The 25,880-nt window shown below is 43.6% G+C and overlaps 1 protein-coding gene across 1 annotated transcript; it reads right to left on the bottom strand.

The window, feature by feature from the left end:
- Window positions 1-405: 405 nt before the first annotated feature.
- ZNF26 (zinc finger protein 26) lies at window positions 406-24,297 on the bottom strand. The gene is made up of 4 exons (XM_082417722.1): window positions 24,161-24,297; window positions 16,297-16,423; window positions 15,932-16,027; window positions 406-13,436 (listed from the first exon to the last, which is right to left on the bottom strand). Exons 2-4 carry the CDS (start codon window positions 16,394-16,396, stop codon window positions 12,085-12,087), a joined length of 1,548 nt encoding a protein of 515 aa, XP_082273848.1. The 5' UTR covers window positions 16,397-16,423; window positions 24,161-24,297; the 3' UTR covers window positions 406-12,084.
- Window positions 24,298-25,880: the final 1,583 nt, after the last annotated feature.

Below are 25,880 nucleotides of genomic sequence, written 5' to 3'. Positions count from 1 at the left end.
TTAGTGGCACGTGGTTATTCTTAGTATTCTCATATAATTTTAAAAATCTAAATTATCTGTGTTTATGTCCCCTTTTTTATCTAATATTAGTTACAAGTACTTTCTCATGAATGTTCATGAATCTATCACCCAGTCTGAGAAACAGAAAATTACAAATCACTTGCAGCCTCTGTCTGCTGTTCCTCCTTTCCAACTCACTGCTTTCTCCACAGAGGTAGACACTATCCTAAATATTTTCCTTATCATTATCTTGCTCTTTTATTTCATCATCTTATCACCTACACATGTGTGTCTAAATAACATATAATTCCATTTCACTTTATTGGCCTTTAACTATGGTATTATATACAGTCTTCTGAGAATGACTTTTTTTATTCAATACTATGTATCTAGGATATAAACATGTTGTTTATTCAATTGTAGTTTATTTCATAGTTACAGCATAGTATTCTACTGACTGTATATAATAGTTTATTCATTCTTCTTTTACATCCTTATTAGATTTATTTTGTTTTAATCAAAATTTTTATCGAGATAATTGCAAGTTCACCTGCAGTATAAAATAAAATACAAAGCGATCCCTAATACACTTTGCCCAGTTTACCCCCAGTGTTAACATTTTGCAAAACTACAGTATAATATCACAGCCAGAGTACTGACATCGATACAATCCACAAGACTTCCTAAGATTTCCCCAGTCTTACTTACACTCAGTTGTGTGTGTATATGTATCAAGTTCTATTTGATTTTATCACCAGTGTATGTTTATATACCGATGACTACAGTCAAGATACAGAACAGTTCCAACACACAAACAAAATTTGTGTAATTTTATACTTTTGAAAATGAATTCATTTTATTAAATCCTATTTTATAAAGTTTTTCTGGTGTGTAGAAGTAGAACTGACTTGGATATACTGACCTGACATCCAGTGACCTTGCTAAATTCATTATTTCTTTCTAACTATATTATTTACAAATGATTTCATGCTACTGAAAAGTTGAAAAAATGCTACAGAAATACAGAATTTAAAGAATTGTAAAGAATGCCTGATTGGTTCAAGATGGCGGAGTAGACGGACGTGCGCTCACCCCCTCTTGCGAGAGCACCGGAATCACAAATAACTGCTGAACAATCATCGACAGGAAGACACTGGAACTCACCAAAAAAGATACCCCACCTCTAAAGACAAAGGAGAAGCCACAGTGAGACAGGAGGAGGGGCACAATCACAATAAAATCAAATCCCATAACTGCTGGGTGGGTGACTCACAAACTGGAGAACACTTATACCACAGAAGTCCGCCCACTGGAGTGAAGGTTCTGAGACCCACGTCAGGCTTCCCAACCTGGGGGCCCGGCAACGGGAGGCAGAATTCCCAGAGAATCAGACTTTGAAGGCTAGCGGGATTTGCTTGCAGGACTTCGGCAGGACTGGGGGAAACAGAGACTCCACTCTTGGAGGGCACACACAAAGTAGTGTGTGCATCAGGACCCAGGGGAAGGAGCAGTGACCCCACAGAGACTGAACCAGACCTACCTGCTAGTGTTGGAGGGTCTCCTGCAGAGGCGGGGGGTGGCTATGTCTCAGTGTGAGGAAACGGGCACTGGCAGCAGAAGTTCTGGGAAGTACTCCTTGGCGTTGAGCCCTCCTGGAGTTGGCCATTAGCCCCACCAAAGAGCCAGGTAGGCTCCAGTGCTGGGTCACCTCAGGCCAAACAACCAACAGGGAGGGAACTCAGCCCCACCCAACAGCAGACAAGCAGACTAAAGTTTTACTGAGCTCTGCCCACCAGAGCAACACCCAGATCTACCCACCACCAGTCCCTCCCATCAGGAAGCTTGCCCAAGCCTCTTAGATAGCCTCATCTACCAGAGGGAAGACAGCAGAAGCAAGAAGAACTACAATCCTGCAGCCTGTGGAACAAAAACCACATTCACAGAAAGACAGACAAAATGAAAAGGCAGAGGACTGTGTACCAGATGAAGGAACAAGATAAAACCCCAGAAAGACAACTAAATGAAGTGGAGACAGGCAACCTTCCAGAAAAAGAATGTAGAATAATGATAGTGAGATGATCCAGGACCTCAGAAAAAGAATGGAGGCAAACATCAAGAAGATGCAAGAAATGTTTAACAAAGACCTAGAAGAATTAAAGAACAAACACCTAGAAGAATTAAAAAACAAACAAACAGAGATGAACAATACAATAACTGAAATGAAAAATACACTAGAAGGAATCAATAGTAGAATAACTGAGGCAGAAGAACGGATAAGTGACCTGGAAGACAGAATGGTGGAATTCACTGCCACGGAACAAAATAAAGAAAAAAGAATGAAAAGAAATGAAGACAGCCTAAGAGACTTCTGGGACAACATTAAACACACCAACATTCACATTATAGGGGTCCCAGAAGGAGAAGAGAGAGAGAAAGGACCCAAGAAAATATCTGAAGAGATTATAGTTGAAAAACTCCCTAACAGGGGAAAGGAAATAGCCACCCAATTCCAGGAAGTGCAGAGAGTCCCAGGCAGGATAAACCCAAGGAGAAACACTCCAAGACACACAGTAATCAAACTGATATTATTAAAAGCAATAAGGGAAAAATGACAACATACAAGGGAGCTCCCATAAGGTTAACAGCTGATTTCTCAGCAGAAGCTCTACAAGCCAGAAGGGAGTGGCATGATATATTTAAATTGATGAAAGGTAAGAACCCACAACCAAGATTACTCTACCCGGCAAGGATCTCATTCAGATTCGACGGAGAAATCAAAAGCTTTACAGGCAAGCAAAAGCTAAGAGAATTCAGCACCACCTAACCAGCTCTACAACAAATGCTAAAGGAACTTCTCTAAGTGGGAAACACAAGAGAAGAAAAGGACCTACAAAAACAAACCCAAAACAATTAAGAAAATGGTAATAGGAACATACATATCGATAATTACCTTAAATGTGAATGGATTAAATGCTCCAACCAAGAGACACAGGCTTGCTGAATGCATACAAAAACAAGACCCATATATATGCTGTCTACAAGAAACCCACTTCAGACCTAGGGACACATACAGCCAGAAAGTGAAGGGATGGAAAAAGATATTCCATGCAAATGGAAATCAAAAGAAAGCTGGAGTCACAATACTCATATCAGATAAAACAGACTTTAAAATAATGTTACAAGAGACAAGGACGGACACTACATAATAATCAAGGGATGAATCCAAGAAGAAGATATAACAATTATAAATATATATGCACCCAACATAGGAGCACCTCAATACATAAGGCAAATGCTAACAGCTATAAAAGAGATAAGCGACAGTATCACAATAATAGTGGGGGACTTTTAACACCTCACTTACACCAATGGACAGATCATCCAGACACAAAATTAATAAGGAAACACAAGCTTTAAATGACACAATAGACCAGAGAGATTTAATTGCTATTTATAGGACATTCCATCCGAAAACAGCAGCTTACGCTTTCTTCTCAAATGCACGTGGAACATTCTCCAGGATAGATCACATCTTGGGTCACAAATCAAGGCTCAGTAAATTTAAGAAAACTGAAATCATATCAAGCATCTTTTCTGACCACAACACTATGAGATTAGAAATCAATTACAGGGGAAAAAAGTAAAAACCACAAACACATGGAGACTAAATAATACGTTACTAAATAACCAAGAGATCACTGAAGAAATCAAAGAGGAAATCAAAAAATACCGAGACAGACAAATGACAATGAAAACACGATGATCCAAACCTATGGGATGCAGCAAAAGCAGTTCTAAGAGGGAAGTTGATAGCAATACAATCCTACCTCAAGAAACAAGACAAATCTCAAACAATCTAACCTTACACCTAAAGGAACTAGAGAAAGAAGAACAAAGAAAACCGAAAGTTAGCAGAAACAGAAATATCAGAGCAGAAATAAATAAAAGAGAAACAAAGAGGACAACAGCAAAGATCAATAAAACTAAAAGCTGGTTCTTTGAGAAGATGAACAAAATTGATAAACCTTTAGCCAGACTCATCAAGAAAAAGAGGGAGAGGACTCAAATCAATAAAATTAGAACTGAAAAAGGAGAAGTTACAATGGACACTGCAGAAGTACAAAGCATCCTAAGAGACTACTGCAAGCAACTCTATGCCAATAAAATGGACAACCTGGAAGAAATGGACATATTCTTAGAAAGGTATAACCCTCCAAGACTGAACCAGGAAGAAACAGAAAATATGAACAGACCAATCACAAGTAATGAAATTGAAACCGTGATTAAAAATCTTCCAACAAACAAAAGTCCAGGACCAGATGGCTTCACAGGTGAATTCCATCAAACATTTAGAGAAGAGCCAACACCCATTCTTCTCAAACTCTTCCAAAAAATTGCAGAGGAAGGAACACTCCCAAACTCATTCTATGAGGCCACCATCACCCTGATACCAAACCCAGAAAAAGATACTACAAAAAGAGAAAATTACAGGCCAATATCACTGATGAATATAGATGCAAAAATCCTCAACAAAATACTAGTAAACAGAATCCAACAACACATTAAAAGGATCATGCAGCATGATCAAGCAGGATTTATCCCAGGGAAGCAAGGATTCTTCAAAATACGCAAATCAATCAATGTGATACACCATGTTAACAAGCTGAAGAAGAAACACCGTATGATCAACTCAATAGATGCAGAAAAAGCTTTTGACAAAATTCAACACTGATTTATGAATAAAAACTCTCCAGAAAGTGGGCATAGAAGGAACCTACCGCAACATAATAAAGGCCATATACAACAAACCCACAGCAAACATCATTCTCATTGGTGAAAAACTGAAAGCTTTTCCTCTAAGATCAGGAACAAGACAAGGATGTCCACTCTCGCCACTATTATTCAACATAGCTTTGGAAGTCCTAGCCGCAGCAATCAGAGAAGAAAAGGAAATAAAAGGAACACAAATTGGAAAAGAAGAAGTAAAACTGTCACTGTTTGCAGATGACATGATACTCTACATAGAGAATCCTAAAGGTGCCATGAGAAAACTACTAGAACTAATCAATGAATTTGGTAAAGTTGCAGGATACAAAATTCATGCACAGAAATCTCTTGCATTCCTATACAGTAACAACGAAAGATCAGAAAGAGAAATTAAGGAAACAATCCCATTCACCACTACAACAAAAAGAATAAAATACCCAGGAATAAACCTACCTAAGGAGGTAAAAGACCTGTACTCAGAAAACTATACATCACTGATGAAAGAAATCAAAGATGACACAAACAGATGGAGAGATAAACCATGTTCTTGGACTGAAAGAAGCAATATTGTGAAAATGACTATACTACCCAAAGCAATCTACAGATTCAATGCAATCCCTATCAAATTACCAATGGTATTTTTTACAGAACTAGGACAAAAAATCTTAAAATTTGTATGGAGACACAAAAGACCCCGAATAGCCAAAGCGGTCTTGAGGGAAAAAAACGGAGCTGGAGGAATCAGACTCCCTGACTTCAGAATATACTACAAAGCTACAGTAATCAAGACAATATGGTACTGGCACAAAAACAGAAACATAGATCAATGGAACAGGATAGAAAGCCCAGAGATAAACCCACACACCTATGGTCAACTAATCTATGACAAAGGAGGCAAGGATATACAATGGAGAAAAGACAGTCTCTTCAATAAGTGGTGCTGGGAAAACTGGAAGCTACATGTAAAAGAATGAAATTAGAACACTCCCTAACACCATATACAAAAATAAACTCAAAATGGATTAGAGACCTAAATGTAAGACTGGACACTATAAAACTCTTAGAGGAAAATATAGGAAAAACACTCTTTGACACAATTCACAGCAAGATCTTTTTTGACCCACCTTCTAGAGTAATGGAAATAAAAACAGAAATAAACAAATGGGACCTAATGAAACTTAAAAGCTTTTGCACAGCAAAGGAAACTATAAACAAGACGAAAAGATAACCATCAGAATGGGAGAAAATATCTACAAACGAATCAACGGACAAAGGATTAATCTCCAAAATATATAAACAGCTCATGAAACTCAATATTAAAAAAACAAACAACCCAATCCAAAAATGGGCAGAAGATCTAAATAGACATTTCTCCAAAGAAGACATACAGATGGCCAAGAGGCACATGAAAAGCTGCTCAACATCACTAATTATTAGAGAAATGCAAATCAAAACTACAATGAGGTATCACCTCACACCAGTTAGAATGGGCATCATCAGAAAATCTACAAAAAACAAATGCTGGAGAGGGTGTGGAGAAAAGGGAACCCTCTTGCACTGCTGGTGGGAATGTAAATTGATACAGCCACTATGGAGAACAGTATGGAGGTTCCTTTAAAAACTAAAAATAGAATTACCATATGACCCAGCAATCCCACTACTTGGCATATACCCAGAGAAAACCATAATTCAAAAAGACACATGCACCCCAATGTTCATTGCAGCACTATTTACAATAGCCAGGTCATGGAAGCAACCTAAATGACCATCAACAGATGAATGAATCAAGAAGATGTGGTACATATATACAATGGAATATTACTCAGCCATAAAAAGGAACAAAATTGGTCATTTGTGGAGACGTGGATGGACCTAGAGACTGTCATACAGAGTGAAGTAAGTCAGAAAGAGAAAAACTAATATTGTATACTAACGCATGTATGTAGAATCTAGAAAAATGGTACAGATGAACCAGTTTTCAAGGCAGAAATAGAGACACAGATGGAGAGAACAAACGTATGGACACCAAGGGGGGAAAGTGGTGGGGGGAGGGTGGTGGTGGCGTGATGAATTGGGAGATTGGGATTGACATGTATACACTGATGTGTATAAAATAGACCACTAATAAGAACCTGCTGTATAAAATAAATAAATAAAATAAAATTTTAAAAAATTGTAAAGAATTCCTAAATACCATTTACTTATACTTCCCCAATTTTAATGTTTTACCACGTCTGCTTTCTCTATAAAAGAACATATTTTTCGTGAAAGGTACGAGCATGAGTTGCAGATGTGAGTCTTCTACACTCCCCAGTGCTTCAGCATCTCCAACAAGGTCATTCTATTACCTAGTGACCATAAAATTATCAAATGAGGAAATTAACATAAATGCCGTAATATTACCTAATACACAAAACTTATCCAGAGTCCATCAATTGCCCAGATAATGTCCAAGAAACAAAATTTGGGTTCAGTGTGCAGTGCCCTGTCTCTTTAGCTCTTTTTTAACTGGAGCAGCCTTTCAGCCTTTTTCTTCTACAACCTCAACGTGTTTTAAAGTGCATGCCATTTTCATGGTAAATGGCCCTAACTTGTGTTTGCTAAATATTTCCTCACAATTTAGATTCAGGTTATGCATTTGGGGCAGGAATACTACAGAAATGACACTGTGTCCTTCTCAGAGAATTATAGCAACAGTTCCCTGATATTTGTTTGTACCAGTAGTGGCAATATTAGTTTTGATTGCTTAATTAAGGTGGTAAATGCCAGATTTCTCTTTTTCCAACTGTAATTAATAAGTATCTTGTGGGCAGATGTTTTGAAACTAATAAAATATCCTCTCATAAAACTGACACTCAAAAAAAAAAAAAACCAAAAAACTGTCACTCACCCAGTTTTAGCATTCATTAATGATTCTTGCCTAAAACAAGTATTACTGTGCTGGCTACCAAATGGTGATTTTCTAATCTGTCATTTCTTTTCATATTTATTGATATTCAACTTTTTAAAAGAGTTTTCCCCTCTTCCCTAGTTGTTTATATTTACGTATCTATATATCATTATGGATATATGGATTGTTATTTTATTCTTTGGGTTGTAACCTGTTATCATTATTTATTTGGTCCCAGTTTTGGCCAGTGTCTTAGAGCTGCTTGCAGTGTCCTTCGGGGCTTGTTCTGTGGCCTAGCATGTGGGCTGTGTGGCACAAAGGTCCATGTGTGCTTGGGGAGTCTGCTGCAGTGGAGTAGAGTGCTCCACATGTCTGCTAGGTCCAGCTGGTTTAGAGTGCTGTTCAAATTGCCTGTTTCCTTGCTGAATGTCATGGGTTGAATTGTTTCCCCCCCAAAAGAGATGTTGGAATCCTAACCCCCCACCTCAGAATCTGACCTTATTTAGAGACAGGGTCTTTACAGAGATAACTATGTTCAAATGAGGTCTTTAGGGTGGGCCCTAAACCAATATGATTGGTATCCTTATAAAAAGGAGAAATTTGGACACAAAATAGACACATATAAGGAGAAAAATGATGTGAAGAGACAACGGGAGAAGACGGAGACCTAGAAGTTGAAGAGAGAAGCCTGGAACAGATTCTCCCCTCACAACCCTCAGGAGGAATCAACCCTGCTGGCACCTTGACTTCAGACTTGTAGCCTCCAGAACTATGAAAAATATAAAAAATAAATTTGTTACTTAAACCACTCATTTTGTAGTACTCTGTTACAGCAGCCCTTGCAAACAAATGAAGATTTTGGCTGGAAAACAGGGTGCCGCTTTAGCAAATACCTAAAAATGTGGAAGTGGCTTTGGAATTGGTAGAGGATGGAAGAGTTTTGAGGTACTTGATAGAAAAAGCCCAGATTGCCTTGAGGACACTGTTGGTAGAAGTACGAATGTTAAGGTAGTACTGGTGAAGTGTCAGTTAAAAATGAGGGACGTGTTACTGGAAATCAGAGAAAAGCGGCAGAGAACTTGACTGACTTGTGTTCTATTGTTTAATGGAAGGCAGAACTTGTGAGTGACGAATTTGGATATTTAGCTGAAGAGATTTCTAAGCAAAGTGTTGAAGGCATGACTTAACTTCTGAGAATGTATTATTAAACATAAAGGAACTAGATCATGAAGATCTAGAAGACTCTCAGCTTACTCATATCGCAAAAAACGAGAAAGCAAGCTCAGGAGAGAACACCAAGCATGTGGCCAGACGCTGCTTGCTCAACAGATTATGGGTGTATGGCTTGTGAATCCAATTAATCATCTCAGCAGAAATGCTACCAACTTGGACTGAAGGGAACAGAGAAAGGTTGAAATGAAAGAACTTTGTCAAACTTCTGAGATTCTACAGGCAGGAAACAGGCTGGAAACAGGCTGATAGAGCTATCTAGCTGTGAACATAGGTCATCCTTAAAGCAAAGGAAAGAATGACCCTGAGGGCGGGACCACTTCCTTGGTTCCAGAAGGTGAAGCCTCCTTTTTAATTCCAGAGGGCTGGCCCACCATCCAGGGTTGAAGGGGCAGGGCCACCACCCCAGTGGGCTCAGAGGACAGAGCATTTAGCCAAAGAGGGTTATTCTCAAGCCTTAACATCTATCGGAATTTACCCTGCTACTTTCTGGACTTGGTTGGGACTCATAACACCCTTTTTCCTGATGATTTCTTCCTTTTGGAATGGGAATATCTATCCCATGCCTATCTGATTACTGTATTTTGGAAGCAGATAACTTATCTGGTGTCACAGATTCACAGATGAAGAGGAATATTGCCCCAGGATGAATCATATCCCAAGTCTCACCCATACCTGATTTAGATGAGATTATGGACTTAGAGTTGATGTTGGAGTGGATTAAGATTTGGGGGGATGTTGGGCAGGGGTGAATGTATTTTGCATGTGAAAAGCATATGAATTCGGTGGGGTGGGGAGGAGTAGGAGGGCAGACTGTTATGGGTTGAATTGCATCCTGTCAAAAAAGACGCTGGATTCCTAACCCCCAGTATCTCAGAATGTGAAGTTAATTAGAGAGAGAGTCTTTACAGAGATAATCAAGTTTAAATTAGATCATAGGGTGAGACCTAAGCCAATATCACTGGTGTCCTTACAAGAAGAGGAAATTTGGACACAGAGCTGGTAACAGCGAGGCATGGGGTACTGCAAGAATAAGCTGCCTCCTACAAGGTATGGTCCACTTTTTCATGCAAGGGAAGGGCCTCTACATCAGGAGTTACCGGGTACTGTGGGTAATACCGTGTCTGCCACAACCATTCAACTCTGCCACTGCAGTGCAAAAGCAGCCGGACAGCAACACACAGCCAGATTGTGTCTGGCTGTGGTCCAAAGAAACTTGATGGATGGACACTGAAATTTGAATTTCAAATAATTTTCTCATTTCATAAAAGTTTGGATCTTTTTAACCATTTAAAAATGTAAAAGCTTCTTAGCTTACCATCCATACAAATATGGGCTGCAATCTGTATTTGGCCTGCAGTCTGTAGTTTGCCAGCATCTAGGCCATATCCCCGAGTGGAGAGCATACAGTGCAAAGTACATCACGAGTTTGCTAGGCTGAGTCCTCGGATTCTTCTCAGATATCACTACTCTAATGATCAATTATCAAGAGACAACTTTTCTAATGCACATTTACATAAGGGATTAGTGCGCACTTAAGGTAGATGACTCTTTAATTCAGCAAGCCAACTATGTATTTGATTTCCACCATCTCAACCCTACAGCTCTGAGTAAGCAATTATTTCAGCAATGTCGGAGCGTGGCTGAGTTCAGTACTCTACCTTGAGATGAGATTCCAGGCCTTCAAGTCTGTCCTTGCTGTGTTTAAGAGCCGATGTAACCAGAACGAGCCATCTCATCTCCTGCCCCAGATTTCCTCATTAATTTATAACTCTTCTAGGACAGTAGTTCCTCACTGTTCCCGGAATCTTACCAACAGGGGTCACCAGGTTCTTGGTGTACACAAGCAATAACACTATTTCATACTATGTACTAAAAAGTATCCACTGTGGACTATAAACAGGAATCTGAAAGATTTTCTTGTCTCAGGAAAAAACCTAAACCACACACCCAGCTGTTCTTCAACAGTTTACTACCTACAGCTACTCCAGAGCAACGACTTACCAGTTAATGCCCTTCAATTACAAGAAACAGGAACTCATTCTGCTTCACTTTAGCAGAAAACAATATTTATTGAAAAGATGAGGAAGCACACAGAAGACCAGAAAACCAGGTTCAAAAGGGGCAGTATCCAAAGTTATTCTGAGAAATCAAAACAGCAAGAACTAACTGATGGTCTCAGTAGAATTCTGGAAGAAGAATGAGTTCCAATATTTCCCTGCTGGTTCATGGGAGACTGAAATCGAGACGCAAACTCTGGGAAAAGAGGCTCCCATTTCCCAACAATGGCAGAGTGCTCACCTGTGACTGGTGGAAAGGACACCCTGAAAGACCCACCACAAGGGTGCACACACACAGGAAGAGTATTTCTCCAGAGAGATCTAAGCCACTCTTACCGATCAATGGGGAACAGACACTGAACTGGTAAATATAATCAATGTTCATTATGGTGAGTGCTCTTAGGAAGCACCCCTTTTAACAACTGCTAGACCCACTTGCTGGATAAGTAAATTCATTTGGAGTGAGAACTAAATCCTTTCATTTATTAAAAACTACATTATTTTAGTTATATTGTTAAGAAATAAAGAGACAATACTGATCCTTAGCATTTAATATGGAAAATATTAGAGGGTGTTATTCCACAAACTATCAAACATAACAAGTTACATTTAAAAATAAAATACCAAAAATTTTTAAAACGCTATTCAGTGTTACTCAGGAAAGTCTCACTCCATATCCCTTAACCTTCAGAGTATGCTCCTTGCCCTTTTCCTGCTATTACTCTAATTACATATTAAAATAAAAAACAACTTTACTCTCTACCAAGACTTTCTTCAGCACATCTGGAACACGACTCCCCATGTAACACAGCTTCCACGGGAAGTGCTTTCCTGATTTATTAAAGTTACAAGGGCTTCTCAATATGAATTCCCCAAGTTAAATCTTCATAATCAGGCTACCACGTCTGATACAGTTACTGCTCTGTACTCCTGCAACTATTTTCTCGTGTATAAAGATTTGTATGACTTACTTCTGAAAGCTTTTGCACATTCATTCCAAATATGATTGGCTTCTCTCTCATATGACTAATTTGATAAAAGAGTATTTTTAGGACTTCCTGCCTCTATTATCATCTGAAGTCTCCTGTGGATCAGCTTCTGTGAGAATGCTTCTAACATCTACTCCGTTCTGATTTCTCACTTGTGAGTTTTTCGATGTATACGAAGCCCTGAATTCCAGCAGAAGGATTTCCCACATTCAGAACATTTCCACGGCTTCTCTCCTGTATGAACTCTCTGATGTTCACTGAGAGATGACTTCTGAGTGAAGGCTTTCCCGCATTCACTGCATTTGTGGGGTTTTTCTCCTGAATGAGTCTTCTGGTGTATCTGAAGTGATGCCTTCCTAGGATAGGCTTTCTCACATTCACTGCATTCATAGGGCTTCTCTGTTGAATGAGTTCTCTGATGTATAATTAGCTGTGATTTCCCACAAAAGGCCCTCTCACAGAAGCTACACTCATAGGGTCTCTCTCCTGTGTGTGCTCTCCGGTGTATAACGAGGTATGACTTGCTGCTGAAGGCTTTCCCACACTCACTGCACCCATAGGGCTTCTCTCCTGCGTGAGCTCTCAGATGTGCGGTGAGCTGTTCCTTCCTACCGAAGGCCTTCCCACATTCACTGCACTGATAAGGATTATTTCCTGTGTGAATTCCCTGGTGCACAACGAGTTGTGTCTTCATGCTGAAGGCCTTCCCGCAATCCCTGCACTGATAGGGCTTCTCTCCCGTGTGCATCCTAATGTGAATGAGGAGATACGACTTACTCCTGAAGGCTTTCCCACAGTCACTGCATTTATGAGGTTTCACTCCTGTGTGAGTTCTCTGGTGCACAATGAATGGGGACTTCAGACTAAAGGCTTTCCCACATTCACTGCATTCATAGGGTTTCACTCCTGTATGGCTTCTCTGGTGTAAAATAAGCTGTGATTTCCAGCTGTAGGCTTTCCCACATTCACTGCAACCGTAAGGTTTCCCTCCTGAGTGAATTTCCTGATGGACAATGAGCTGTGACCTGAATGAGAAGACTTTCCCACACTCGATACAGGAATAGGGCTTCTCTCCTGTGTGGACTCTCTGATGAGCATTGAGGTTTGACTTGGCACTGAAGGCTCGCTCACATTTAGTGCATTCGTATGGTCTCTCTCCTGTATGAATTCTGAGATGTACAATGAGCTGTGATTTACAACGAAAAGCTTTCCCACATTCATTACATACACAGGTTTTTTCTATACTATGAGTTCTTTGATGCTTAAGAAAATATGATTCATCACACCCATGAAACTGATCAGGATTCTGTCTTAGATAGTTTCTGGCTGAAGTTAAGTTTTGTGTCAAGCTTTTTCCATGTGTATTATATTTAAGGAGACTTTGTCTTGAAGAAATGTGGCTTTTGCTCAGATGAAGCTTTCCAAATGCATTACAAGCATAGCTTCTCTCAACACTTTCGAGTTCACCTTGATTTTTCTGGTACCATTCTTGCCAACCTTCTAGAAAAAAAACACACACACAAAAAAGCACCATATATTTAAAATCATAACACAAACCTAATATAGAACTAAAGGGCTTTAGGACTGCCATGTACTGAGTGTTTTTCTTTTGGTCCAGGCCTCTGACACACTGGTTCAAAAGAAATACTGGCCAAGTGCACACACATCACATAACCAAGCATGGGGGCGAGGGGAAGTGAATCAAACCAAAATAAGTCCCTTTACAGAAATGGGTAGCCGATTAGCAGTGATCGAAAATGTTTTTTTAAAATAAAAGTTTAAAAAATTTAGCCTGCACTTAGAAGCCAATGCCATCTATTTATGCCAATTTTATTATTGCAGGAGTTTACTCAAAAAGTTAACTCACAGGATACAGAAGAGCTAGGTATGACATTTAGGTAAGTACAATGAGACATTAAAAGAGAGACTGAGTGAGCCATAAGGAAAGTAAGGCAAAAGCATTCCAAACAGAAGGAAGAGCAAATGCAAAGCTCCTGGGGAAGGAACCTGCGTGGCATGGTTAAGGAACAGAACAAAGGCCAGGACAGTTGAGACCCCCTGAGTGAATAGAGTGAAGGCAGGAACCAGATTAGGCAAGGCCCCAGAAAAGAGTTTTCACCCAACGGACTTTAATTAGAGGGGATCTCGATTCATCTTCTGCTTTTAAAAGATCAGTGGCCGTTACGTAAAAACGAATAGGAAAAGGGCAGAGACAAATGAACAGCCACTGCAGCAGTCCAGGATGACAGAGTGGGGCTGGCTGTCCTTCTGGAGCTGAGCAACGTGTACATACTTGGAGAGAGAACTAAGAAAGGTACTAATGGACTGGATGTGAGAACCCAGAGGCGGGGAGGACTTAGTAACTCCTAGATTTGAGACTTGAGAAGCAGGTGGTGCTGCTCTTTGAGACTGAAAACACTGGGAGAGAGACATGTTCGGAGGAAAAACAAAGGACTCTGTTTTGGATCTTATTACATTTGAGATCATAGTTAAATATCCAAATGGAGAAGCAGGTAGGCAGTTAGACCTCAGTTCAGTGCTCAGTAAAAAGCAGGCATCAACAGCACATACAAGGTATTAAATGATGTGAGGGATAACATCTTCTAGGGAACACATGCAAATTACAAGGGATGCCAAAACAGCCCTGGAGCAGACGACATTTAAGGTTGGAGAGGAGATGCAGAGAGAATGGGAAAGTCCATCTGTGAGGCCCAAACAGTGTGAAGATGACAGTGATAGCAAGACAAGGGTTAAAGGAAAGGAGCAGCAGCAGGGTGCGGTCTGGACAGCAGCTATCCAGGCAAAAGCATTCCAAACAGAAGGGACAGCAAGTACAAAGCTCCTGAGGAGGGAACCTGCATGGCATGGTTAAGAAACAGAACAAAGGCCAGGACAGCTGAGACCCCCTGAGTGAACAGAGTGAAGGCAGGAACCAGATTAGGCAAGACCCCGTACACACTGTCTGACTGTGTGTCAGCACCCGTCAGACACACAGCCTCAGTCACCCCCATACACGACTGCTGCACTGGGGGCCTCAGTAGCTGTCCTGCTTTCTCAGGACTGCTTGCTAAACACTTTTCTCCCCAGAGTGGTGGGAAACCGGAGGAAGAAGAGCAATTTCAGAAGTGCCTTCCCATTTCTGCCACTGAGAATGCAGAGTGGGAAAGCCCAGGGGCACTCTCCTGCAAGCGTATAAAGCTGGGACCAGAGCGCACGAGGAAAAGAGAAGGAGGATGGCAATTCTGCTGTTACAACGCTGGGAGGAAAAAAGCTTTGATTTTCAGGACAGAAGAGTCTTTCCACAGTTACAATGTAGAAGAGAAGCCCAAAGTTGGACAGCTCAAAAGGGAAGAGTAAGCGGGGTCAGGGAAATAAAAGTAGGGTGATAAAAACCACCTAAGATACAGGTGAGACGAGGCTAGGTTTCAGGATTCTTTTAATAAAAGAGCCCAAGGGACTTCCCTGGCGGTCCAGTGGTTAAGAATCTGCACGTACACTGCAGGGAGCATGGGTTCCATCCCTGGTCGGGGAACTAAGATCCTACGTGCTGCACGGTATGGCCAAAAAAAAAAAAGAAAAGAAGAAAAGAAAAGTGCCCAAGAAAGTAACAGTTGTAATTTCCAAGTGACTAGTGTGAGAAGAGAGAAGGAAGCAATGAAATCTCCTAAGACAGTCAAGGGGAGAGAATGAAATGAAAGACTATGGGTAAAGTCGAGGGACTTAACTGCAGAGGCAAGAGAGAAAACGAGGCCCATGACTACGGAAAGGAAGGCAGAGAAAAAAGGTGCCAGAAGGAAGGAAACTAACCCAGAAAGCAACCTCTCGGAGCCACGGGAGGAAACCGAGGGCCCTGTCCTTACCTGAGGACTCGCGGGCTCATGCCGAGTTCACCGGTGGTTCAAGTACTTCAAGAACAGTTCGCGCACACAACATTCCCTGAGTGCCAGCCCCGGTTCACTCCCGACCTCCCGTCTCCATGGTTTCTGCTAACCCACCTGGACCGCTCTGACGGGAAACTTCCGCGTTTATTATCCATGGCTCTTCTCCTTGCTCTAACTTGAAGATTAAATCAGGTTTGGTACCATGATACCCTGTTAAGGGAAAATCACAAAGGATGTGGGCCAAACTGCTGGGGACTAGGAAAGGAAGCTAGGAGCTAGGAAAGGAAGCAGCTCGTTTGCACTTGGGGAAAGATTACAATGAGGGGATGAAGCCCGAATAGGGCCTAAGAACGTATGACCTCTAGAGCTCAAGTCCATAATCATTAATTACTTCAGAGGCCCCGGGATAGAACAACAAAAGAAAAAGTGGTGGCAACTTATGACTCACGACCTGAGCCGAAAAGAGAAGCTGTACTTACCCAGAGACACCAGGTTACTATAGTTTTCCAGAGTCACATCCCGGTACAGGTGCTTCTGCGCAGAATCCAGTAACTGCCATTCTTCCCAGGTGAACTCCATAGATATATCCTTGAATGACGACAATCCCTGTAACAATACACACACCATTCCACAGGCTGCAATTACACTGGGAGACATGGAAAAGATGTAGAGGACCCAGGAAAGGAGAATGTCCCTCCACAGACTGCATCCTGTGCCCAGGCCACCACTTGCTTTGAGAGAGAATTAAAAAATAATAATAATAATTGAGCCTCCGTGTGCCAGATACTCTTTTGGGTCCTGAAGACTTCAGGATGAGTGAAGCCCACTCTGGCCTCCAGAAGCTTTTAGTCTTGTAGAGGGAAATGAACAGCTATGCATGCAGACAAAATAAGGTGTTTCTAGTCTGATAAGAACCTGTTCAGGGAGACCTTGCACGGGGTGGCGAGCATGACTCTAACTACGGGCACCAGACACACAAGGTCTGACCCTCCAGAAGTGCCTGCCGTCTGGCCAGCTGCTCAGCCCACCTGAGTCTCAGTGGGAGTGAGCACATTAAGAAAACACGCCAGGGACTTCCCTGGTGGTGCAGTGGTTAAGAATCCACCTGCCAATGCAGGGGACACAGGTTCGAGCCCTGGTCCGGGAAGATTCCACATGCCGTGGAGCAGCTAAGCCCGTGTGCCACAACTACCGAGGCTGCGCTCTAGAGCCCACGAGCCACAACTACTGAGCCCGCATGCCGCAACTACTGAAGCCCGCGCACTCTAGGGCCCACGTGCTGCAACTACTGAGCCCACATGCCACAGCTACTGAAGCCGCGCTCCGCAACGAGAAGCCACCGCAATGAAAAGCCCGCGCACCGCAACGAAGACCCAACGCAGCCAAAGATAAATAAAATTAAAAAAAAAAAAAGAAAGAAAAGAAAACGTGCCAAATAGGTGACTTCCCAGGCTTCTTCCAAGAAAATAAGGGGTCCACGACCGAGTCGACCAGGGGACACCCAGCACAGACTGTGAACCTAAAGCCCAGGTTGCAGAGACGCAGGCCACGAGCCAGCGCGGGGGCATCTGCTCCCCGAGGTGCGCGGGTCCTACCAGGCGGCCCCGTGGCAGTGTCAGCCTTGCGGCCTGCATGCCTGGTGCTTGAGGCCTCTGAGAACCACGCAGTGTGCTCACAATAAATTCCTCTCACAGGACCAAAAGATAGCAGCAAACCACAGACCCTCAGGGGATCATTCAATAAGCACTTATTAGGCACCAACCGCGGACACGGTCCCTGTCCTCAGTGGGTTTCCATTCCTGCAGGGGAGATGCCAGTAAACACACAGCCACCTAGCACGCAGGCGGTGACAGTGCTCTGACAGGCCTCCAGCAGCTTCAGGGGAGAGAGGCGGGGAGGAAGACACAGGCGCTATCTCAGATGAGTGATCAGGAGCCCCCTGCTGAGGCGACAATTAGGCAGAAACACAAGCAGTGTGAGAACGGGCTCCGAGATTTCTTCGGGAAGAGCCTTCCACGCAGCATGAAAACAAAGGCACAGGCCTGCAGGGCTCGAAGGACGTGGTAAGGACTTGGATTTCATTCCACAGGAGGAGAAGCCCCCGGAAGGCCTCGGACAGGGTGGTGCGCTCTGACCCCCATCTGAGACCATTCTGACTGCCACAGAGAGGAGAGGGGTCCTAGTTCCAGTGGAAGATGAAGGTCCTGGGGCTGGAGTGAGAGCACTGGGGTAAGGAGCAGTGGTTGGGTCCCAGGCATCCAGTGAAGCCAGAGGCAGAGACGTCCCAGTGGAGACGACAGCGCAGAGAGAGAGAGAAGGACGTCGAGGAGAAGGCAAGGATCCTGGCCGAGCAAACGGAAGACACTGCCCTCTACAGGTTGGGAAGCCTGCAAGACGAGAAAGGGAGGGATGGGGGCTGAAGACAAAGAAGCAGCAGCTAGAGGAGCCCCGACTGACGCCCTAACAGGCTCCTCCCCAAGAGCACTGCCTGCAGAGAGGGGGACCCCGGGGAAGACACAGTGAGTGCAACTCTGGGGGAGCCTCAGAGGCCAGTGGAAATACAGGGTAGAGCCCTGTCACAGGGTCCAAGCGATCCCCATCGTGCTGGGGACTGACCGCCAGACGACAGGAGCTTCCCATCCCAACCCACAAGGAGCTCCCACAGGAACAAAAAGTGAAGTGGGAATAAAGAGAAGAGCCTCCCATCTCCCGCAGGCTGAGTCGGGGAAGAAGAGGGGTTGGAGTATAGCCTGGACTTCCCAACGCCTGAAAGTTAACTTACATCCAAATACTTGGCTCTTGCCAAGATCACTGCCAGGGCCGGGGAGGGACAGCTGACAGGGCATGTCTGAGGTCGTGATGAAGAAAAATGAAGCCGTGACATCAAGCCCAGGGCATTCATGCAGGGAGGAGGAGAAACAGGAAGCAAGGCGTGAGGAAGATGCCACAAGAGCAAATGCAGACCAAAGGGACAGGATGGAAGGAGAAAGGAGTAGAGCAGAGAGTATATTTTATTTTAAGCGTTTTGCTATTTTTTAAGCTTGATAAGAATAAAAACAAAATACAAAGGAACTACTACAAAAAATTTTAATTGGGCAAGCATAATCAAGAAATGAGGGGACTTCCCTGGTGGTCCAGTGGTAAAGAATCCACCTTCCAATACAGGGGAAGTGGGTTCGATACCCTGATTGGGGAACTAAGATCCCACATGCTGTGGGGCAATTAAGCCCGAGCTCCGCAACTACAGAGCCCACGTGCCCTGGTGCCCTCGCACCACTACTAGAGAGAAGCCCACGTGCCACAAGGAAGAGCCCACCCCACAATGAAAGATCCCGCATGCCGCAACTAAGACCCGAAGCAGCCAAAAAAATAAAGAAAATAAATAAATTTTTTTAAAAAAAGAAAAGAAAGCAAAGAGGGAATGACCAAGAGAGGGTGCATAACTCTTAGAGAAGGGATTTTAAAATTCATAAACGATCACTATACACAAGCAGTTCTGCTATAATGTGATATGTATGTTACCAAAAAAAAAAGACAAAAAAAAACCACTATGCAAAGTCTCAGGCTTATGAGAAGAACAGGGTTGGGGTGTGACACCTTTGTAGCACACATGAAAAAAGAAAATCAGGAACCTTAATAAAAACAGTAGCAGTTTTATACATGTTTGATTTGAGAAATACATAAATACTACCATAAATATGGCACTGTACCTTGAAAAACACCTGACGTCTGGGCGTCAGAAGGGCCGTAGGTTAGTATCAAGTGGTGAAAAGAGGCTTGCCTGAAATCAGTCAGAAAGCTCACATTGTTCCCTAAGATATCAATCATGTTGAAACAAATTTACATCCTTAAAGCAAACATGATAGCAGAACTGACTGTATTTACAAATTTGTTCCAATAAATTTGAAAACTTAGAAGAAATGGAAAATTTCCTAGGAAAATAAAAGTAACCAATATTTGCCCAGAAAGAATTAGGAAGACCAGACTGACTAGCCCATGGTCATAAAATAAACTGAAACAGTAATCAAAGGTATACCCTCTCCATAAAGACAACTGTCCCACACTATCTTTAAAAGTAAGTTCTATCAGCATCCAAGGAACAGAAAATTTCCCCCACATCTAATCTGATGTAGAGCCAGGAAATGATGGGAAACCCATCAAACAAACCTATATAATCCTACAGAGCAGGCAAGGACAGCACAAACTGTAGTCCAATCTCATTTATTAAAAATACCTAGATAAAGACACTAATAGAGTAAAACAAATCCTGTACATACATACATAGCAAACTATGAATGAAGTTTATCCAGAAACTTAAAGGACAATCCAAACTTTAAAAAAACAAAACACAACCGTATCAAAGAAGTAAGTAACATTAGTACATTAATAGAGATCAGACAATCATCTCAATAGATGAAACAAAGTACTATGATGAAATTTAACACTTTTAAAAATTACAATTTAGTTTGTTACAGGTAAAAGTAATTTCCCTAAGCCTATAAAAAAAATCATACTTTGTGTGAAACTAAAATCAGGAACAAGACACGGACGCTCACATCAACTCTGCTAGTCAGCACTGTCCCAGAGGACCCAGCAGAGCAGGAACAAAGCAAAATGCCAGTGATAAACACTAAGCAAGGAGGAGAAACTACTGTCATTATTTACAAACATCTGATTTTCTGACTAAAAAAACTAACAGAAACAGCTGGCATAACATGAGAACCGATAAGAAACATCAGCAGGGTGGCAGTTAAAACAAAAAAATCAACATGTAATAGCTCTTTGATACATCAACAGTAACCAACTTGAAAATGTAATAAGAACCACAACAAATCTAGAAAGTACTCAGGAATAAAGCTTAAAAATAGAGAAAAACCTAACGAAAACTACACATGTGATAAAATACATAAATGCAGAGGCAAAGAAAACACAGTAGCCCAGATATGGAAGGAACGTAAGTGTCCACTGATAGATGAATGGATACAGAAGATGTGATACACATACACACACACACACGAACATTACTCAGCCATTAAAAAAAAAACCAAAATCTTGTCATCTGTGACAACATGGATGGAACTAGAGGGTATTATGCTAAGTGAAATAAATCAGACAGAAATACAAATACCATATGACCTCACTTATATGTGGAATCTAAAAAATTAAATAAACAAAACAAAACAAAAACAGACTCATAGGCACAGAGACCAAAAAGGTGGTTGCCAGAGGTAGAAGGGTGAGTGAAATAGGTGAAGGGGATTAAGAGGTACAAACCTTCAGTTATAACATAAATTAGCCACGGGGATGCAGCATAAGGAATATGGTCAATAATGCTGTAATAACTTTGTATTGGGACGATTACCAGCCTTGGGGCGGTGATCATTTCATAATGTATGCAAATGTCAAATCACTATGTAGTACACCTGAAGCTACCATAATACTGTATATCAACTAAATTTCAAACATTTTTATATTAAAAAAAACCAAAAAAAACAGAGGCCTGAGTAATTGAGTTAACATTTATGATATGTAGACTCAATGTGGTATAAAGATATTAATTTTCAACAAATTAATTTATAAATTCAATGAATTCTCAATCAAAATGCTAAGAAGATGTTACATTTTATTTCATCTAATGGTAAGTCTTTTCTAACACTTATTCACAATAAATAAAATCATACATTTGGACTACCGCTGCTACAACTAGAAAATTAATGGTAAATTACAATCCTCGTGAACATCAGAGACCCACGGAAGCAAGGAAGACTGAATGAACCAAATTTCAGAGAGGGGAGAGCTCTTCCCAGGTGAGCTAAGAGTGCTGGCTGTTTACTTCGCCAAGGGCATTTGTCCAGCCTGAGAACAGGCGGGACGGGGTCAGCTGAGACAGAGGACGACACCAGGAGAAAGAGAAACCAGTGGAGCCTTCGATGCCCCCCCTGGACAGCAGGCTGTCCCCCTGGGGCATTTGCTGAGTGCGGTCAGTGCAGGAACTGGGCGGGAATGGCAGACTGACTCTCCCATAGTCTCAAGGCACTTAGGACACAAAATACTGCGAGGGAGGAGCCTGCGATCGGCACACCCCGTTGAAAATACAGGTGAACCGAGTGCAACTAAAGCAGCACCCCAGCCCCAAACCAGCTCAATGTCTGTTTAGATGAGGTGATCAGTCACTCCCCATCTGCACAACAGAGGAGAGGGGAAAGAGGCTCTTGTAGAAAGTAACACTGAACTTCAGTCTCTGTGGCTGTTCCCTTTCTACCAATTCATGTACACACACACACACAAGTAAAGAGAGAATGATAGAGCTAATCTGGGGAATCTGGGTGAAGGGTGTTTTTTTTTTAATACAATACAGGAGATTAGTTTATACTATTCTTGCAACTTCTCCAGTTTTGAAATTATTTCAAAATAAAACATAAAATGTAATAAACTCCTAGGGCTTTCCAGATGATCCTTTGCCTACTGAAAGGGCCCTACACAATCTGGCCTTGCTCTCGCATGCTCCCTCCCCATTCCTGCCACGTGCCTTCTTTCCACTAGACAGGGCACCTGCTGGTTCTCACCTTAAGGCCACTGACTTAGCTGCTTCCTGTTCTGTGCCCCCATCCTCCCATGATCATCCAGCTGTCATTCAGATTCTGCTTAAATGCTGCCTCAAGACAAGGTTGCCAGTCTGAAGTAGCCACCCAGCCTCTCAGTGCATGAGCATTCACAACTTTGTTCATGATGTTCCCCTGATATGTCTTACCATCTCCCATACCCTCCACGGGGTCATGGGCTCTGTCAGTCTTGTTCACCCCTGCGTGCCCTAGAAAATTACCTGGCATAATAGTCAATAAAGGCTTGCTAAACACGTGCACTCAAAAACAAGGAAATACTGTCTACATTTGTTCAAGTCTTTTAGGTCCTAAGAGGCAATAAGAGCGCAGGCTCTGAAGACACTCTGCGTGGGTCTGAATCTCAGCTCTGTCACCCTCGTGTCCTTGTTTCCCTTACTAGTTTGGGACCTGGCAGGCTCCCCAGTTTCCTCACCTGTAAAATGGGGACATACTTGCCTCACAGGGCCGTGAGGTGTAATGACGTCACAGACACAAAGTGGCTAGGCCAAGAGTGGTGCCTATTAATATTATTCTACCGTTATGAAGTCTTCTTTATTCAGGTCCTGTACCCTTATGGTCACTTATTTTATCTTTTCCAATTGCTATTGCAAATACGTTTTCTCTCGTTGTACTCTCTGTAAAGTTATTGTTTAAAAGCAAAAAGTTCATTGATTTTGAGGTTAACTGTACCCCTCCGGCCGCCTCGGTGAAATCCCTTCTCCCCTGACACCCAAACTCTTCCTGTCACACTTGATCACCTAAAAAAGTGTCTATACTATTACTAATCGCTTCTCTACATCCTGCTGCCCACAGCCGCATGCAATCCCTTCGCCTCTCAGGAAGTGACCACCTGCACCACCCCCGACATTCTGTCTGCTCTGGAAAAGCTGCTTAAGACCCACACATTCTGAAGTCCAGGCGGCACCTTTCGGCCTCATGAAACATTTCTGAGGCATTTCGTATCATGGCTTCTAAGAAGCTCTCTTTTCTCAAATTTGCAGGGGGAAGAAACCACTCTCCAAATTTTCTGTCACCTCCCTTGCACCCCAGCCCTTCTGCACCGCCGTCCTGGTTGCCCCGAGTCCTCTACTGGTCCCTCCTGGGGCTCTACTCGTCGTACCCTGCGCTCCCCCGAACACAGGCGCCTTTAATCTGCACATGTTAGCTGAAAACCCCTACCCAAGCTACAGGCTCGACGACAGGCACTGCGCTTCGGACACCTACAAGCGCGTTCGGCCCCTGGATACCTCTTCCAACAGTTTTCTCAAGGCCGGAAACACGAGCAGCGCGCCAACGGCTCCGAGGAAGTTCACCTTCGCCGGGAAGCCCGCTCCGGCTCACCGCCCAACCACCCGCCCGGCCCCGCCGGTCCACTGGCCCTCTCCCCTCGCGACGCGGCTCCTTCCGGCTGAGCCCTCGAACCCGCCCGCCACCCTGCCCAGCGACCACCCTCCGCAAGAGACCGCAGCTCCTCGAAAGCAAGAAACGTACGTAATTCCTTCGCACTGCCAGCGCCAGTCTCAGCGCCCCGCACACAAAGACACTCGGTGTATGAGCATCTCAACAAGGGAATGGACAAAGAGGAGGTTAATTTCTCTGATGGGGCCCGAAAGGGCTGGACACGAAGACAACTCCGTACTTGTGTGTGAGAAACCAGAAACGACAGAGGATCACTTCCTTCACGAGGAACCCTCGCTGCCCTCAGAATTCAGGGTTCGCTGTAGACAATAAAACAGGGTACCTGCCGAAGGACAGGGCACCGGACACAAAACGCCCGAAGACGAGGAACGTTCCTGGAGACCCAGGCGGACGGCGGCGAACACGCGAGTTCAGGCCCTGGCGTGGCCGTCACGGGATGAACACGGCCACGCTCACGGCCCAGTCAGCTTGCGCAAGGGAGAAAGTCCCGACTCACCCAACACGAAGCTGTCCGGGACCTGCTGGCCATCCCGCGCTGTTTCGTGCAGGGTCTCCCGGCTGCTCCCACCCCGCCCACCCAGCAGGGGCTTCGCGCCCCACGGAGGGAGGGTCCGCGGGCACCAGGCACCTGCCCGTCGGGGCTGAGCCCCTCGCAGGGACGCGGCCTCCGGGCCCGGGCGGAGGGAACCGGGGCGATGAGTTTGTACCGTTCCGCAGCCGTGAGGCGGCAGGGACCGAGGACGGGCTGGCCGCCTCCACGCCCGGACCGACCGTGGGGGTTCAGGCGGCCAAGAGCCTGGTGCGCACAGGACGTTCCGGGCCAGGGTACCTTCGCGTCTCCGCCAGCTCCGCGGCCAAGGAAAAAGAACGTCCCCGGCCCGCCTCTGCGCACAGTCGCCAAGCAGGCTGCAGCCCGCTAGGCGCGTACTCCGCTGAGGCGGGGGTGCGGCGCACGCGGAAGTACGTCACGCGACCAGGAGCGGCCGGCAGAAAACGACATCTCCCAGAACCCTCTGCGGAGGAGGCGGAGGGCCTGGGGAGAGCGGCGGAGGCTGACGGGAAAGGCAAGCGGGCTGCCTCTGCAAGCGCACCGTGTCCGCCCCGGCCGGCGTCTGCGCGGGCAGAGTCCGTCCCCATGCAGGGGCTGGCGCTCGGGTCTGGACGCCACACCGGGCAGAGTTTCGACTGGAGGACACAGTGGAGAAGAACACCGTGTGAGGCTGCAAGCTGCAGTGCACAGGGTTATACAACAGTTGTGAATATCAGTGCCCCAAATAATAGTTACCAACTTAATAACGGTAGATGAAAAGAGAAATAGAAGTACATCACTAATGGGAGACATGAACATGTCAACTCTCCGTCCCAGACAGAGCAAACAATAGCCTACTGAAAAAAAACGCACAACCTACACGTTGAGACTTATGTTTTATTTTATGAACAAAACTGAGGACTTAAGCTTGAGACACAGCATCTTAACTCTGAGGGGCTGCTCCAAAGAGGCAAATGGGGAAGCCAGGATATTATAGGAGTTTTTGCAACAAAGAGCAGGTAGTCGGAACATCAAAATATTACTGTTGGTTAAAGAAAACCAGACATCTCAAGTTAAGGAATTCAGCGCTTTTTTGTTGTTGTTGTTGTTGTTACTTTTACCATAAGGAAGAGGTTTGTTTATTTATTTATTGTTGTAACTTTTACTATAAGGAAGAGATTTTTTTATTTTTATTTTTGAATTTTTCAATTTTATCTGTTTATACAGCAGGTTCTTATTAGTCATCCATTTTATACAAATTAGTGTATACATGTCAATCCCAATCTCCCAATTCATCACACCACCACCACCATCACCACTTTCCCCTCTTGGTGTCCATAGGTTTGTTCTCTACATCTGTGTCTCAATTTCTGCCCTGAAACCGGTTAATCTGTACCATTTTTCTAGGTTCCACATATATGCATTAATATATGATATTTGTTTTTCGCTTTCTGACTTACTTCACTCTGTATGACAGTCTCTAGATCCATCCACGTCTCTACAAATGACCCAA

Source organism: Balaenoptera physalus, assembly GCF_965194825.1.
Source record: "Balaenoptera physalus genome assembly, chromosome: 12".
Lineage (NCBI taxonomy): Eukaryota > Metazoa > Chordata > Mammalia > Artiodactyla > Balaenopteridae > Balaenoptera > Balaenoptera physalus.
This window is presented reverse-complemented; position numbering and strand designations above follow the sequence as displayed.